Source organism: Ixodes scapularis, unplaced genomic scaffold (assembly GCF_016920785.2).
Source record: "Ixodes scapularis isolate PalLabHiFi unplaced genomic scaffold, ASM1692078v2 PGA_scaffold2__306_contigs__length_199485367, whole genome shotgun sequence".
In the NCBI taxonomy this organism is placed as follows: Eukaryota; Metazoa; Arthropoda; class Arachnida; order Ixodida; family Ixodidae; genus Ixodes; species Ixodes scapularis.
This window is the reverse complement of record NW_024609857.1, coordinates 92,746,021-92,762,820: the sequence shown is the minus strand read 5'-3', so window position 1 is coordinate 92,762,820 and position 16,800 is coordinate 92,746,021. Positions and strand designations below refer to the sequence as shown.

The window sequence follows — 16,800 nt, the reverse complement described above, 5'->3', positions numbered from 1 at the left end:
AAGGAGCTGTGCAACGATATTCAATTGGAATGTTTTTCTCTCTACACGAGCTTACTGGCACACCTGGGACTCAAGGATACTCACACGCAACGCCATTGGCCAAGAAACTCCTTTGTTGCGGTGTAATTCCAAGGACAAAAGCGATCATTTTCATTCAATCTCTCCTTTGCAAAATTTGATGACGTAACTCGGGGATCGCAGTACACCCAAGTGACGATATTTGAATGCGGTTCATAGATTGGACCCGAGCATTGCGTGGGCACTCGACTTGGGCTCGTGACAATTGCTAGCTCGAGAAGCATTCGGGTTGTGACCCGTGTCCAATCGCTGCAACGGCGGCAACAGCCGAGCCATAACAATGTCTGGAACTCAGCGCGTGTCCTGCGCTTTGCCAACCCCAGCGCGTGGCTATGATCAACACTGGCGGCATATAATCGGCTCCAGATCACGTGGCCGCTTGTTCTGGCTGCGAGTTGAGGGGGTGAACGCTGCTCGTTTTTCTTAAATTTTTTTCTGGGGCTTTTATTGCGTGGGGTGAAAAACGAACGCGTGTTTCATAGGTCATTAACGTTAGGGATCCGTTTTAAGCGGTATTTGCGCAAAGTACAAAAATTGTTGCGTAGCTCCTTTAAGTTCTGATGGTACAGGATATTTAGTTTTATCAGCCTGCACTCCTTTTAAGGTATCTGCAGCAGCATCTAACGACCCTCACTGTTGTGGAATGTTTTAGTTCAGATTAGAGTTGTCTTTCGGGCAGCAGCTTCAAATATTGCGGTATCTGATATTCGCTTCAAAAATTCAGATTCATTTTCGATGTGCTGGCGAAGTCACGATCGGATCACGGCGAGTTAACCCGTTGAGTGCGCTCCTTGGCATGCACCGACGCGCTGCAGAGAAGCGACACCCGCAGAGCAGACACCGCAGTCGCGCGAGTCGCGCAGTGCTTTGTGCTCCGAAAAGGACGGTGAAGCTTTACCAGCAGTACATCCAGAGTTTGATGCAACTCAACTATACTTCGTTTCTGCTTCGGTGTGAGCGCAGCCGAAGCTACAAGCGCGCGCATGGAGCCCTAACGGTGCCCATGCTGCACGAGCCCACGCGCGAGTCTGGAATGCACAGAGCATTGGGCTCGCGCTAGCTTTGACTTCGCTGGTAGCTAGCGCACGGAAACAGGGCGGGCCAACGTTAAAAACATCCACAAGCTCGGCCTTTTTTTTTTTTTTTTTTTTTTTTAATAGGTTGCTCAGTGGGATGGTTCTTCGCTTAGCCTCTGCGGCTTTGGTCTCAGATGTTGCTAACGTTGTTCCGTTCAATGATGATGATGATAATGCGCCCTCGCAGTTTCGGTTTGCGTAACAGTTGCGGTGCGGAAAATACCGCGGTACCGCCACGCGCTCTGAGAGGACTTCAATTTTTATTTTTTATTGCTACATGTCATCTCGGCGCAGGCATGGCGCAATCCTTCGGTAAAATGACAATTTTCCGCTACATGTAGCAGGATTGCGTCCTTGGCGCACGTTGGCGCAACTGGCGCAGCACTTCCATCACTGTGATTATATTTCTATTACACTACTAGAGCCTCGCACACTAAAGGCCCGTTCACACGATGCATTTTTCTCGCACATCTAGTGTCGCGAAACGTAGTTTCGCGAAATGGTTGCGCCGTCTGAACGAGTCCGAAAAGGACGCGCGCATCTAAAAAAAGTTGCGCGCACACCTCGCTTCTGGAGCGAGCTTTTGCTGAAACTTTGCCGAGTCCTGTCAATCACTCTGAGGGCGCCGCCAATGGCCGCTCAGAAACGCTCCCACGTGGCCTTTGAGGGGGGAGCGAGCTGTTTGAGAAGACCACTTCACTGCCGGTGTTGTAGCCGAGCCAAATCCGAAAAAAAACCGAAACCACGAACGATGGATACTGCCGGCGCTTCCGCAAGCGCGTCAAGCACCACTGAAGGAAAGTGAGTAGCATATCGGAAAAAAATCGAGCGATGGACGAAGACGTAATTGGTGATGATGATAATTCGTGTCTATTTTTAGTCATAATTAAGAAATAAAACCTTGAGACAAGGAAACAAAAAGGGACGTACACAATACCGTCTCAAAACCAGCGCAGCGTACAGCTCTCATTTACTTCCACAACAGTCTTCTTCTTTGTCAACCTCCACCCAAATTATACATATTCAAGAGTAAATAAAGTAAATGGCAATAAATGACAATTCAACAACTAGTAAATGACAATTTAAGAGTAAATTAAGTAAATGGAAGTAAATGACAGCTGTATGCTGTGCTGGTTTTAAAGGGATACTTCAACGAAATTTGAAGTATTCCCGTCGTGTTCAAAAATAGGTTGAATATGATCCACAATATCCGTAAATCACAATCGCACGTTTCTGTTTTGAGTCTAGTGGCTGTATTTTTCGTTATAAACGGCCCACTCTGGCAAGCGCTCGGAGAAGGCCCAGTGGAGACCACGTGACATCCAAGGCAATAGTGACGTAGGTCGTCTCAATACGAGCAAAGCTATACGGCGAGGCTGACGTCGAGAGGATGGCCTAGTCGTTCCAGCCACCGAAGCGGCTGTTTTTGTACGAATTTTGAGTGACGGGTTAATCTTCTGTAATCTTGTAGGGGGACAATAGCGACTTCTGCGACACACAAAAGGCATTCTCGGGAAGAGGGGAGTTCCTCCTGCCCCTTTTCTCTCGTCGTGGCCGGAGGCGAGACAACCTCCGTCACTAGCTGTCAAGGTTCCTAGACTTGCATTACAAGCGAGGCGTTACCGACATCCACCAGGTGCTATTTGCTAATCGTTTAATTCGTTTTAAAATTCCTTTTCGTGACTTTTTTTTAACAAGATATTGGTATGTTCGATGTGATGCTGCTCCTTTGAACACATAGAGACCGAAAAATGAGCGCCGAAATTTCGTTGTAGTATCCCTTTAAGACGGTGGTGTGTATGTCCCTTTTTGTTTCCTTGTCTTAATGTTTTATTTCTTAATTATGATTGTTCACCAGCTGGCCTGCGTTTTGACTCTTGGAATGTGGCGGGAGATGGAGAACACGACGCTGAATGGCTAATGGTGATGATGATGATGTTGGCTTTCAACTGAAGCGCCACTTTATGGTCAACACCCAAACTATTTTCGCGAGTCTAAACGTCATCGTTGTTGCACGTGAAGCGGTACGTGTGAACGAGCACATTTCGCGAAACTTGAGTGTCGCGAAACCGTTGCGCGCCTAAAAGATGCATCGTGTGAACAGACCTTAAAGGGATACCACAACAAAATTTCGGCACTCATTTTTTGGTCTATATGTGTTCAAAAAAAGCACCATCAAATCGAACATACCAATATCTTGTTAAAAAAGTCACGAAAAGGAATTTTAAAAACGAATTAGACGATTAGCAAAGAGAATCTGGTGGGTGTTGCTAACGCCTCGCTTGTAATGCCTGCCTAGCAACCTTGGCAGCTAGTGACGGAGGTTGTCTCGCCTCCGGCCACGACGAGAGAAGAGGGGCAGGAGGAACTCCCCCTCTTCCCGAGAATGCCTTTAGTGTGTCACAGAAGTCGCTATTGTCCCCCTACAAGATTATAGAAGATTAACCCGTCACTCAAAATTTGTACAAAAGCAGCCGCTTCGGTGGCTGGAACGACTAGGCCATCCTCTCGACGTCAGCCTCGCCGTAGCTTTGCTCGTCTTGAGACGACCTACGTCACGATTGCGTTGGATGTCACGTGGTCTCCGCTGGGCCTTCTCCGAGCGCTTGCCAGAGTGGGCCGTTTATAACGAAAAATACAGCCACCAGGCTCAAAATACAAACGTGCGATTGTCATTTACGGATAATGTAATTAGATTTGTAATTAAATACATATTTGACGAAGTATTTTGTATTTGTATTTCAATACATATTTGCATGTATTTTGCCCATCCCTGATTACGGGTATGAGCATTTGGTTAATAGACGTCTGCGATTTAGCTAGTGGACTAAAAAAGAAACAGTTTTATATTTTATCTAGCCTCGCTTCGCATCGCCTCCCCCCCCCCCCCCCCCCCCCCCCCCCCGAGCCATTGGGACACCCCCCCTTGATTAGAATCCTGGGGAAACCCCTGGTCGAGTGCCACCCAGTGGACTTTTACCTTGAGCTCTTGTTTTTCTAGATCAATGACCAAGCATGGTCGCCCCTTCACCAGCATGGTCCCCTCTCGCAGAAGCTTCTCTTTGGTGGAGGTAGTGTGCAGCTTCAGCAGCCAGACGTGCCCCATTTGAAACGCGCCAAGTTCTGCTACGTCTTCTCGAACTCCCACCTGGTTCAGAGGCCCTACGAAGTCTTCAGCACGGTACGGCCGCCCCCGGGTATCAGCATGCAGCACAAGGCTGCATTTCATGGCTTCTCCTGTCGGCAGGGTAGGCAGTATCACTGCGTAGTCATTTGAAACATCGCCGCGTACGGCATCACCGCGGCTCGGAGCCGCCGTCATTGGACTTCCAGCGGAGCGTTTTATTCTACGTGCGCGCGCTACCGCCCGGCCACCGATCCCCCAACAAACACTTGGTAAAGTATGAATATCGCAATTGCGTGTTTGAAAGAAAAGCATACATTCAAAGTGAGATGGTGCACGCGTGCCGGCTGTATTTGAAAATAGTTGGTTGGTTGGTTGGTTGTATTGTTTGCCAGACGTGACATTTGCCTCACTCACGGTGGGCACGTTTCACGGGCCTGGGTTATTGTAGGTTGATAAATGGAAACTTTGTGAATGTGTATATCTACATTGTAGTAAAAGTTTCAAAATTAAACTGACTGTTATGCAAGAGTATACTATGTTAGGCAGAGATGCCCTTACAACCTGCGTTCAACATGCGGGATTCATTATTTTTTTTAAAATCGAGATTAAAGAAACAATATTTTATATAGCAATATTTGTAGATTCGCTCAATTGAGTATAGTTGGCGATCTCTATAGGACTCATTTTATGTCAAATCCATCATTTACTTGCCATCCCAAGACACCATACCTTCTTGGGTCACAGTTCATAAATATATGTAGATTTAACTTAGCTTATAGACGCTTTACACACGCGCCAAATTACAGCCGCCATTGCTGACCTTCTCTTGTCTTACCGAGATGCCGGGCAACTGAAACAGTAGTTGACGATCCTCTACAAAGGCCGATGCTTTAGAAAAGGACCCAGTTGAATCTAATGTGGCAATAACCTGGCCTGCTATGGTAATGATGAAGTGAAATAAACGAAATAAGAGGAAACAAAAACTGAAGGTCAGTTATGGCGGCGTCCATGCACAGCTGCTGCAAAGCGTCTATAAATGAACAAGTGGGAGAACATTCACAAGTTTAGGTGGGTTTTCTTCTAAGCTTTATGCTATGGTAGTGAAAGGCGTGGAAAAACTATTCCATATTCTAATCGAAAATATTTGGCCAAAACCACTATTCGCTTCGAACTCAATATCCACCATTCGCACAAGACTACCTCAAAGCTAACCTTCGGCGAGGATGACAGTAGGGTGATTCCACGTCAGTTCATGCAATGATGGTCCGGGTCATAATTTAGATATTTTTGTTAAAAATATATATGAAAGCCATGTTTTTGGGAGGAACATTCAGCTAGATATGAACGCCGTAACAATTTTTTTCGCTGAGATATAAAATAGAGAAGCTCGAGGCGTGGAAATTGAGATTTCACAATGCTACTTTGCACAGTCGTCATTTCCTTATCGAACCTTTCACGGCACCATAACTTTTTTAATAGGTTTTACAAAGGTTACACAACACATACACAAAAAATTAAAAATATTAATAAAATATTTCCATGCAAACAAAAATATCAAACATGGCATAAAAACGCGTTTTAGAGACATATTCACAATTTTTTTGCAAATAAACCATCTTTCATAATACTTCACAAAACATGTCAAAATACGGGTATTTAAATATTCTTTACGGATATGTAAAAATTATATGCCCACCCTCAATTGTCTTCTTGTTATTAACGCGGAAATGCGGCTGATTTCTCAAAATGTGGCAAGATTGGGCGTAAATATTTAAAAAAACTCCATCTTTTATTTTATTTTAACTCCCCGTGGCACTTTACAGTGACTTGAACTAGCTTGTGATGGCAAAATATTGAGTAACATATGACCTCCAAGCGGGAAAAGCTACGACAAACCTTCACTCGGAGCGAGCCGACGTCTTCGTCAAGGCGGCTTTGCCGCACAGCACCAAACGTTTTGAGCGTTAGTTATGGCATGTATTTTATATTATTAAAATTCTTTTTTTCATAAGGGCTGAGTATTAGTGACGTGAAAATGGACTTTGAGCTGGAATACCATTAATTAGCTTACAATTCACAGGAACAAAACGGCCCCACTGTGCGAATTCGCTAACTATGCATATATAAGCTTAAAGCTCTCAGTTATGCGAGTGGCCATGTATACATCCGGCCTCTCAACATATGATGACTTCCACAGATGAGAAGCCTGGATTCCTCTCACAGGTTTTATGGTGGTCCACTCTGCTTGCTTTACCGCACGAAACTCTCGAACCCGTTCCACAGACAGGTGGAACATGCAGACATTTGTTACTTTTTACGTAGCACTTCCACAAAGTCTTTAGCGGTGGCAATCGTTGAGTTGAGCGAAGATCTCAACTTGGTGAGCGTTGGTTCTTCCACCTACTTCATCACAAGCGCTTATCCATCTTACCGAAGAGTGCGGCGTCCGAGACAATTCGTGCAATTGGAAGCGATTCTTGAAATGCGCCGCCGCTCCGTCTGATACAAACATTATTTCAGAAAAGACTGGGAAATGAACATTAACATACTCTTTTATGGCCTATGTGGCTAGAAGAGCGCGAGCTGTGTCATGTGTCGTGTACCATCGGTGACAACGGCGAAGCTTTGCGTGCCTTGCGTGGACGTAACCACACTTGTGGAGAGAGACACTTGAGATTTTTTTCAATGAAAGCTCTGCACTTCGGTTGGGAAGAGTACTGTCCATTTTTCCGCAAAATCGAAGTGGAACATCACTGCCTTGGGTGGTAAGGCGGTTCTGGTGTCATGTATCAAGCTTAGTTCAATGTCAAGGATGTAAGAATGCCTCATTTACTTTTCGCTCTCCTATTGCCGCAGGAAGGCAGAAGTGTCCATAACCTTTTTGACGAGTTCGCCAGCGTCCCATAACGCGAAACAGATCTCTTCGTCTTCGTCGAGATGAAGCGACGGCAGCGAGATGCCCTGCGTTTTTGGGCACTTTTCGCAACGGCGCAGAAAGCAATCGTTCTGTGGAGCGCAGCAGAGGGAGATGCGCTTGAGGTCGTCTTCAGTAAATGTCTTCTTTGGGGCATTTGTTATTCCCGTTAAAAGCAACTGAAAATTGACGCAATATATGCATGCGCACACCTCGAGCTCGGGACTTTTTTTTTACCCATTTTGGTCGTAGGGAATAAAATTTGGAGATGCCTAGTTCGGGATGGGGATGGTCCTTCCTAAACAGCTGGTAAGCTTCCTTAATAGATCGGGTCATAAAACTTTTTACGACTTTGGACATGTCGTTGATCATGGCTTTGACGACGTCCTTTTTGTTGGTGCTTTGAACAGAGCATGCGAGGTCGTCGCGTGTGTAGTACTCAATTGCAACCCTCACGTCTTCGGCATTCGCCTTTTTCCCCATGTAAGGATCAGGGGTTGCCCAAACACCACCTTTGCGCTTCAGTTTTCATGTTTGATCAATCATGTAGGCAGTCGCTTCCGACACCAGACGCAATATTTTTTTCTTCAGGACGATTGGTGGCAGAAGCACGTACAATCGCTTGCGTTCCTGGTGGGAACTACGTGCCTTCAGCGCTTCGCAAAACGCGTCAAACCACTCTGCGCAGTGCTCACAACTGTCTTCGAGTTCGAGAGTTTCGTGCGGTGAAGCAAGCAAAGTCGACCACCGTAAAACCTGTCAAAGGAATCCATGCAACTCATCTGTGAAAGTCATCATATGCCGAGAGGCCAGATGTATACATGGCCATTCGCGAAACTGAGAGTTTTAAGCTTGTGTATGATGCATAGGTAGCGAATTTGCAGAGTGGGGCCGTTCTATTCCTCTGAATTGTAAGCTAATTAATGGTATTCCAGCTCAAAGTTCCTTTTCACGTCACTAATACTCACCGCTTATAAAAAAAAAAAAATTTTAATAATATAAAATACATGCCAAAACTAACGCTCAAAACGTTTGGTGCTGTGCGGCAAAGCCGCTATGACGAAGACGTCGGCTCGCTCCGAGTGAAGGTTTGTCGTAGCTTTTCCCGCTTGGAGGTCATATGTTACTCAATCTTTTGCCATCACAGGTTCGTTAAAGTCACTGCAAAGTGCCACGGGGAATTCAAAGAAAATAATAGATGGAGTTTTTTTAAATATCGACGCCCAATCTTGCCACATTTTGAGAAATCAGCCGCATTTCCGCGTTGATAACAAAAAGGTATTTAAGGGTGGGCATATTATCTTTATATATTCGTAAAGAATATTTAAATACGCGCATTTTGATATGCTTTGTGAAGTATTATGAAAGATGGTTTATTTGCAAAAAAATTGTGAATGTTTCTCTAAAACGCGTTTTTGTGCCATGTTTGATATTTTTGTTTGCATAGAAATATTTTATGGATATTTTTAATTGTTTGTGTATGTGTTGTATAACTTTTGTAAAACCTATTAAAAAGTTATGGTGCCGTGAAAGGTTCGATAAGGAAATGACGACTGTGCAAAGTAGCATTGTGAAATCTTCTCAATTTCCACGCCTCAAGCTTCTCTATTTTATATCTCAGCGAAAAAAATTGTTACGGCGTTCATATCTAGCTGAGTGTTCCTCCCAAGAACATGGCTTTCATATATATTTTTAACAAAAATATCTAAATTATGACCCGGACCATCATTGCATGAACTGACGTGGAATCACCCAGTATTGAATCACCTAGACCAATTTAGGCTTTCTGGTCGTGCCTTCATGGCTGTATTCCGACAAATAGCGCGAGAAGCGCAATCGACGCATTCTTTAAACATATACCAAAACCCTTCATTAGCGTGAAACTGAAGTATGCACCTAAGAGGGTAACCCTGCGGATATCTCTTCGTGTATTTGCTTAACTGTAAAAGCATGTGCCAAAGGGGGTTCGAGTTACAATTCGACACAGTTCGAATTATAACAAGAAATAAGTAGAGCAAGGTGAAAAAGAAAATTGGGAGCGTCTTCGCAGTACAATTGTTTGGTGGGTTTACATGGTGTTCATATGGCAAGGAAAGCATACATTTGACATGGTGGATGTAACAGCCAACTCGCCCAGTTCAACACCTTGTTAAAGCATACTTTTTTTTTCATGTAAATATAAACAAAGTTTGTATGTTTTATCCTCGAGATGAAAGACAAAATATCGCACCTTTGACGTTTTGGTAACATATCTTGAACCCTGCATTTCAAGACTTGCAAGTCGGATATCACTACCAAAGAGCACAGTGGTCCGCGAAAAGTACTATGTACCCAGACTTTCCAGCCCGTGACAAGAGAAAAAAATTCCAGGGTGGCTTTTGTTGTTTACGGACATACCCCGAAATGAGTTTTTCTCACAACTAGTTTTATAACCTTTTGTTAATAAAACCAGCCAGTGGGAATTTCATTTTTAACCTGTCTCATTAACATCTAGCACTTCCGATTTCTTCGTTTTTTTTTTTTAAACATCAAGTCTTACCTTTGTGAGCATCCGAGTAGCGCAAAATTTATTCAGGAGTTGGCAAAACTCGCTTCTCCGACTTCCGTCATGAGTTACAATGGGCGTCTGAGGAGTACAATGGACCGGCTGTAAAAATTCCACAAGGCCACGCGCGAGGTGCGCTACGAATTAAGGCCCGTTCACACTCTTGCAACCGAGTACGACCGAGAGACCAGACCGGTTTTTAAGCCTCTTGCGACCTCTTTGGACCAGCTCCGCTGCAGCGGAGCTGGTCCTCAGAAGTCGCAAGAGGCTTAAAAACCGGTCTCGTCTCTCTCAGTCGTACTCGGTTGCAAGAGTGTAAACGGGCCTTTATGGGACCATCCTGTATGCTACTTCTTACTCCAGCAGCGTCCATCTCTACTGCTTGACACTGAGGAGGCCGACAGAAGATGTAGCGCAGTTGCTCGCCTGCCATCGGCCGCTTGCCTGCGTTGCCCCCGTTGTCTGCTAAAACTCACAAAACTCTTGGCGCCAGCAAAGGGCGCTGCATGTTTCTCAAAAGAGCTAATCACATCAAAGCAGCTACAGGACATCGCAGCGTTGGTGAAGCTTCGTTTCTCTAATACTATGCTGAATTCAGTGGTTGGGTTGAACTCCCGCTGAGCGTTCAGCGGGAGTTCAACCCAATCAAACTTATTTCCCCCTGTCCAAATGAGAGGTAGCAACCAAACTGGTGTGGTGAAATAATGTTTTATTATAAATATACTCAGCAACTAAAGTAAAACCATCAACCTGAAGGTGACTTCCAAATCGTAAAACACAGATTAGCAATGTTGCAGGTACACATAAAAAAACAAAGTAAACATAGCAGATGGAAGTACAAAGATGGATGTTTTTAGTGCAATTCTATTCAGAAACACACATCTCAATTGCTGTGTGAAACATCCGCAGTACGTCGACGCATAGCCTTGGACAGAAAACAGTGCTCGCTGCAGGAAAGCCTGCACTACGAACCTACAAGTACCGATAAATAAAGTACGTCTGGAACCATATAAAAACATGGTGGTTGTCACTACAGCCCAAAACTATCACAAAAAAAACTAGGTTTGAGTATTTCGAGTAGACTGCTTATGGACATGCCGCAATCTGCAAATCAAAGAGGTGCTGCAAAAGCAGGGTAGAGCTCACAACATTCTGCGTCTGCGGGTGCTTATCTCGCACGCTTGACGTCCAAGTTAAACCGTGCTGCTAAGAGGTCATCTATATACAGTAGGCAGAGAGCGTTCGAAGTTAACTTTCCTACTGCAATTTCATGTAAAAGCGATTCCTTAGCAGCGTGTCACAATTCAAAGGCATAGCAAAGTGTCACGGTGCCATATCTCTGTCAGCTAGTTCAGCACGGCAACAAGAACAGACAGCGTGTGTGCTCACACCTTAGGTCCATTGCACCCTACTCGAGTCCTCGTGCATACTCACAATTCATGCAACACGGAGGTCCAGTTCTATCATCGAGGAGATTCAAAGCCAAGAGACACTTTTGCGGGACATTCGAGTTCAACGAGATAAATAAGCTCGAATCCGCTACTCTTTTTTTTTTCTGCCTAAACTCGGCAAAACACAACCAAAAGCCTCGTCGTTGGCTAACCCCGTAATCTCGCTTGGGTCATGTTATTATTAACACAAAAGAAGAACAAACAGCTGCTCTTTCAAGGCCTGTATGGAGACTGGCAAAATAGCCAGACCTGCGCTTCCGATGCACCCGAGCCCTAAAACTGCCAAACCTCAAAGTAACCCGTTATGGCAAGCACTTCGCGTTTTACGCCTCTATGGCTTGCCACCGGCATTACACGTACGCTCTACAGAGTAAAATCACAGTTATGGATACGTTCGTCAACGGTGCAATGCTCTAAAAATAAAACAAACGAGGAAGAGAATAAAAAAGTAAGAGGGGATGAGGGAACAACGCGCCACTCTTGGAGAGGCGGCTGAGGCGACACCCCGGACACTCGCAGAGTCCTCACCGAGCCGTTCTTGAAAGTACTCGCAACGACACATTTCATTCTTAAGCGTGGCCGAAGGCATTCGTTAAAAAAATCCGACGATCAAAGGAAACCGTAAAACTCCAAAGACACTTTTCGACTGTCAAACGTCCTGCAGACTTGTCTCGTTAAAAAAATTCCGACGATCAAAGGAAACCGTAAAACTTCAAAGACACTTTTCGACTGTCAAACGTCCTGCAGACTTGTCTCACGAGTTGATGTCTCGGTTGTCGCACTTTGATTTCGGAAAGACCTACATCGGGTGCTCAGAATGTACACGTTTTTCAATGGCGCGCAACTGAAATTAAACGAATTTGCTCATGATAACTTACGCCAATAAACCTATTGGTTCCGATTTAATGAACGCCTCCAGCCACGCCGCCAGTGCCGTTGGGCCCGTCGTGGAGACTTTGTTGCGTCAACTGCCAAACCGGCGCAGTGTCCTGGGGTTGAACCGAGGTGCAGGTAGGGGGACGAGTCCTGCAGGTGGCCCGAGGATCAGGCCAGGTCAATGATTCTCGCGTGGTCCGAGTTCTTGTCGGTGTTGTCGCTGTGGCTGGTGCCCTCGTAGTCGTCGTATGTGTTCCAGGCTTTGTCCTGGACGGGCAGGATGCTCAGGGACGACCGTGACGACGTACTGCTCGTCGAACGAGTAGACGAGCACGAAGCCAAGCGCTGCAGGGCATCCTCGTCTTCCGCGCCCTTGGTGTCTGCACAAAGTGTGAGCCAAAGTTCTCACCTCCACCCTCATAGGAGCGGGCACATTTAAAGGGGCGGTGGGACGATTTCTGTACCTTGCGTAAATACCACTTAGAACGAATCCCTGATGTTTATCATCCATGAAACACGTTAGTTTTTCTTCTTGTGCAATGGAAGCTGCAACGGACGAGCAGCATTCACCTTCTCAACTTGGAGCCAAAACAAGCGAACACGTAATCAGGAATCGATTGAATGACACCAACGTTTATCATAGCCATGAGCCAAGGTTGGCAAAGCGCAGGACACGTACCGAGAAAGTGAGGGAGAGGAGGAGACAAGAGATCTCAGAATGCCGAGCTCTGGTTGGAACAGTCAGTGGGGAGACCTAAAGCTAGCAGGCCCTTGTCTCTACAGCACACATCAAATGCGTTAGAACGTGGAACGCAGGCGCCTGGCGTTTGGCTCTCGTATTCAAATGTGTTCTATAAGTGCAGTGGAGACAGATACCGTATAAACCTGAATATAGATTGAATTCCTTTTTCAAAATGGACGTTAAAAAGTCAACCCTCAACTTTTATAACGGTTATTAGCAAAAAAAAAACAAAAATAATCTCACAACACTGGGTGGCTGAAGCTGTCCTCTTGTTTTTTTTTTTGTAATCGCCTAGCACTCGTCCACTTGTCAAGACGGTCACAATTCACTTTCACTTGTGCTCCTTGTTTTGTTACATCTACCGTTGCCGCTACCGCAGTGGTAATGAGCGGATGTAGAGGACAGTTCACAGTAGCTTTTAAGAAGAAGGCATCGCCTATGCAGAGATCCACGGGAATCTTGCAGCGCTTCGAGAGTTCGGTGTATCAGAGAAGAGCTTACGCTACTGGCGAGGCCAGAGACAAAAACTGGTAGTGCCACAGCAAGGCGAAAAAAACTTCATTTCGCGGAAGGACTGTGGTGTAGCCCGAATTGGAAACAAAGGTGGCAAGTTTTATTTGGGATCTGCGCGCCAGATCACTACCTGTGACGTCGGAGAGCATCCGTATGAAAGCCGTCGAGGTTACTCGTGTCTCCGGGCTCTCGAGGACTTAATTCAAGGGGACGGCATTGTCCCTTTGAATTGCATTGGTGAACTTGTCGTCGGACAAAGGTTCTGAAGAATCTGAGTAGTTAACGCTCGTTCACTTCCTGTTTTATTGTGTGAGAAGCAATCAAATAAATGTGTCGTGTTTTCTCGTTTTTCCGTGTACTTTACCAAAATTGTTACCAAGGTAAGAGGTTGCATTTTCCTGCCATAAAAAGTTCTTCCCGCTTTTTGCAACTTGTAAATTAGCGGGTCGACCTATGTCCCAGTTTATGCGGTAGCTAGTTTTAGGTCTACCCACTAATCAGTCGAATCGGAGCTCGGCGTTCTGACGTCCCCACGAGCTCTTGTCTCCTCCTCTCTCTCACTTTCTTGGCACAACGTCGTCATTGCAGAGACTGGACACGAGCCACTACACGAATGCTTGTCGAGCTATCGATTATCATGAGTCCAAATCGAGTGCTCACGATATGCTCGGGTCCAATCTACGAGCCGCATTCAAATATCGTCGCTTGGGGAACCGTGCCAACACTGCGAACTCCAAACTACATCAAGTTATGCGAAAGAAAGAATGAAAGAAAACGCTCACTTTTATCCTTAAAATTATACCGCAACAAAGAAGTTTGATGGTCAGTCGCATTGCATAAGAGTATACTTGGGTCCCACTAGTGCCGGTAAGCTCGCGTAAAGTCAAAAACATGCCAACTGAACATCATTGCACTGCCCCTTTGAAGGCCGGTTCTCGCACTTGCATTTGTTTCTGACAGAGTGCATTGTGCAGCCTTGTGGTCACCAATGAGAGGACACATATGTGCCACCTATGGCGCGAATGTGTCATAGACGGGTTCGAATACCAGCCGGGGGACCCATAATCCGATGAAGGCTTATTGTGGAAAAGGCACCGTGCAACAAATTTTGTCGGCACATGGGAAGGACACGGTGTTTGATTTACTCCCAAGTGGCGAGTGTGGCAGATGCCCTTTGATGGTTTTGCTATCGAGCCCCCTGAAGGCTGGTTCATGCACATGCGTTTGGTTGCGACAGAGTATGTTGTGCAACCTCGTGACTTCTTGTGATCTCTTGCGACGAGGGAAGACGCCGGCTCCATCTGTGAGGTATCCCTGGAATGCTCGTGACGCACACTAGTATATTTCCCAATTATTTCCCACACCATTCTTCCGCATGGGCTTGAAAAACCTTTGACAATGTTATAGGCAACCACTTTCCATAGACGGTACGCGCACCTCATCTTGCAAATACTGCAAAACCTTCACTTCAGTTAGATGCAGCTCCAGAGATACCTCACAGATGGAGCCGGCGTCTTCTCTCGTTGTAAGAGATCACAAGGAGTCACAAGGCTGCACAACGTACTCGGTCGCAACCGAACGCACGTGCATGAACCAGCCTTCAGGAAGCTCTATAGCGAAACCATCGAAGGGCACCTGCCATACTTGCCACTTGAGGGTAAATCAAACAGCCGTGTCCTTCCCATGTGCCGACAAAGTTTGTTGCACGGTGCCTTTTCCGCAATAAGCCTTTATCGGATTGTGGTTCCCCCGGCTGGTATTCGAACCCACCGTCTGGAGATTGGCTGGCCGGCACTTTGTCTCCAAAGCCACTGTGGCAGCTTCCACGAAGAAAGCAATAGTGCACTTGCATAGTCCCAATTTTACTGGTATCAAGGGGCTGAGCTACCATAAAATCCCCGGAAAGCACCATCCCTGATTTTGAAGATAGGCACGCTGAAAGCAAGGAGGCAGCTACCTAATTAATCCTTTGACGGCCATCGCTGCATGGCTATCGTTGTGCCCGCACAAACGCACAACAGTGCACACCACGAGGTGTTGCCATTTGTTATGTTTTTGACAAACTTTACAACATATTTGCACTGTGTTCCACTTTGCTTGGTTATTTATAGCTCTCAAATTAGACGCTCTGTACACGTAAGGCTCCCTTCACATACCAGCCGCTCTGGTGGCAGTGCCAATGGAAGCACTGGCTCTTCCGACTCAGACTTCCAACGTTTTCGGAATTAAATTTAGCAGATGAGAGCTCATCATCCGACGAAGGTGCTCTGCAAGGTTAGGAATCGGAAGGCGCTGGAATGTCACGGAAGCGGATGGGCCAAAATTCAACCGAATGGAAGAAAGGCGACAGCTTTTTGCCTTTAATATTTTCCCTTTATGTTTCTAAACCTAAACAGCTTGCAAGCACTGTACGTGCTCCTTCCAGATAATTAACCTTTTATTTATACTTCTATTTCGGAAACAAAACCCGACCACTGGAAAACATTTTTCGGGAAAAAGAACTTGACCCTCAAAGGGTTAAAGCATCAAAACAAAGATAGCAATAATGAAAGATGTCATCCCAAGATGTGCAAAGTTCATTCTAAAAAATACGGCAGGACCTCGCTGATGTGTTCCCGATTGATACAACTTCCCAAATGTTATGTTCATGGTCAGAAGTCCCATTTGAAGGCCCAAAGAACTTATGTAGTCATTTGCTGCTTTCTGTATTGTAATTTTTTGGGCTTCCCAGTTTTTACATTAAGAATATGGCAGAGTATCGCAACGTATGTAACACGAAAGGCTTTGAGCTTGCTTCAACCGAGATGCGGAAAGACGAGCAAGTGCAGCGGTGATGATCGGCGCTTCTGTCAAACAGCTGCTCCGACAGCAAAAAGGGGCTGCGACTGCCTGTGAAAAAAAACTCATATTTTTATTATTCTTGTACAAATCTAAGTGTTCCAAGCCTGCAGGCATACACGCAGGGTACCCTGTTGCACAGGAATTGCTTTTCATCTCGTCCCTTAGCCCATCCAGAACATTACGGGTTGTTTTGTTCTCATCAATCTGTTGCCATATCTCATTTTTTCTATATCACGCAAAATGCTTCTCAGAAGTAAAGATTACAGTATTTTCTTGCATATTACTTGCATCAAAATTTCTATACGATCAAAGGCAAAGCAAGGGTGTGGGTTACGGAAACTACGGCGAGCAGTGTGACTTGACGGCAATGCATGCAAAGTCATAGGGATAGATTCCCCAGAGTCCCACCTCTCCGGTCCCTCCTAGCGACTTTCTTCTTCCCCTTACTCCCCTTCTTTTTTTGGGTAGCCGTCTTTGCATTGTTTTTGTGGGCCGAGCAGGTGAGTTGAACCGTCAAACGCTGCTCCGCGCTGACTGTCGCCAGATCCGTTGCCGAGATTGAAAACCAGGCGGCAGGCCAGAACGACTACTACGACGTTCACAAGTCGTGCGTGCAAATATCAAGGAAGAATATGAG

The 16,800-nt window shown here is 45.7% G+C and overlaps 1 protein-coding gene and 1 pseudogene across 3 annotated transcripts in view; one reads left to right on the top strand and one right to left on the bottom strand.

Annotated features, from left to right (window-relative positions):
• Nucleotides 1–11,608, top strand: part of LOC121836551 — a 39,017-nt pseudogene extending 27,409 nt beyond the window's left edge.
• LOC8039707 (GATA-binding factor A) overlaps nucleotides 10,430–16,800 on the bottom strand; it is a 32,032-nt gene continuing 25,661 nt past the window's right edge. For all 3 annotated transcript variants that reach the window (XM_040504517.2, XM_040220365.3, XM_040504518.2), the window contains one exon: nucleotides 10,430–12,447. In XM_040504517.2, the coding sequence (XP_040360451.1) occupies nucleotides 12,236–12,447 (212 nt within the window). In that variant the 3' untranslated portion in view covers nucleotides 10,430–12,235. The remainder of the gene's footprint in view (nucleotides 12,448–16,800) is intronic.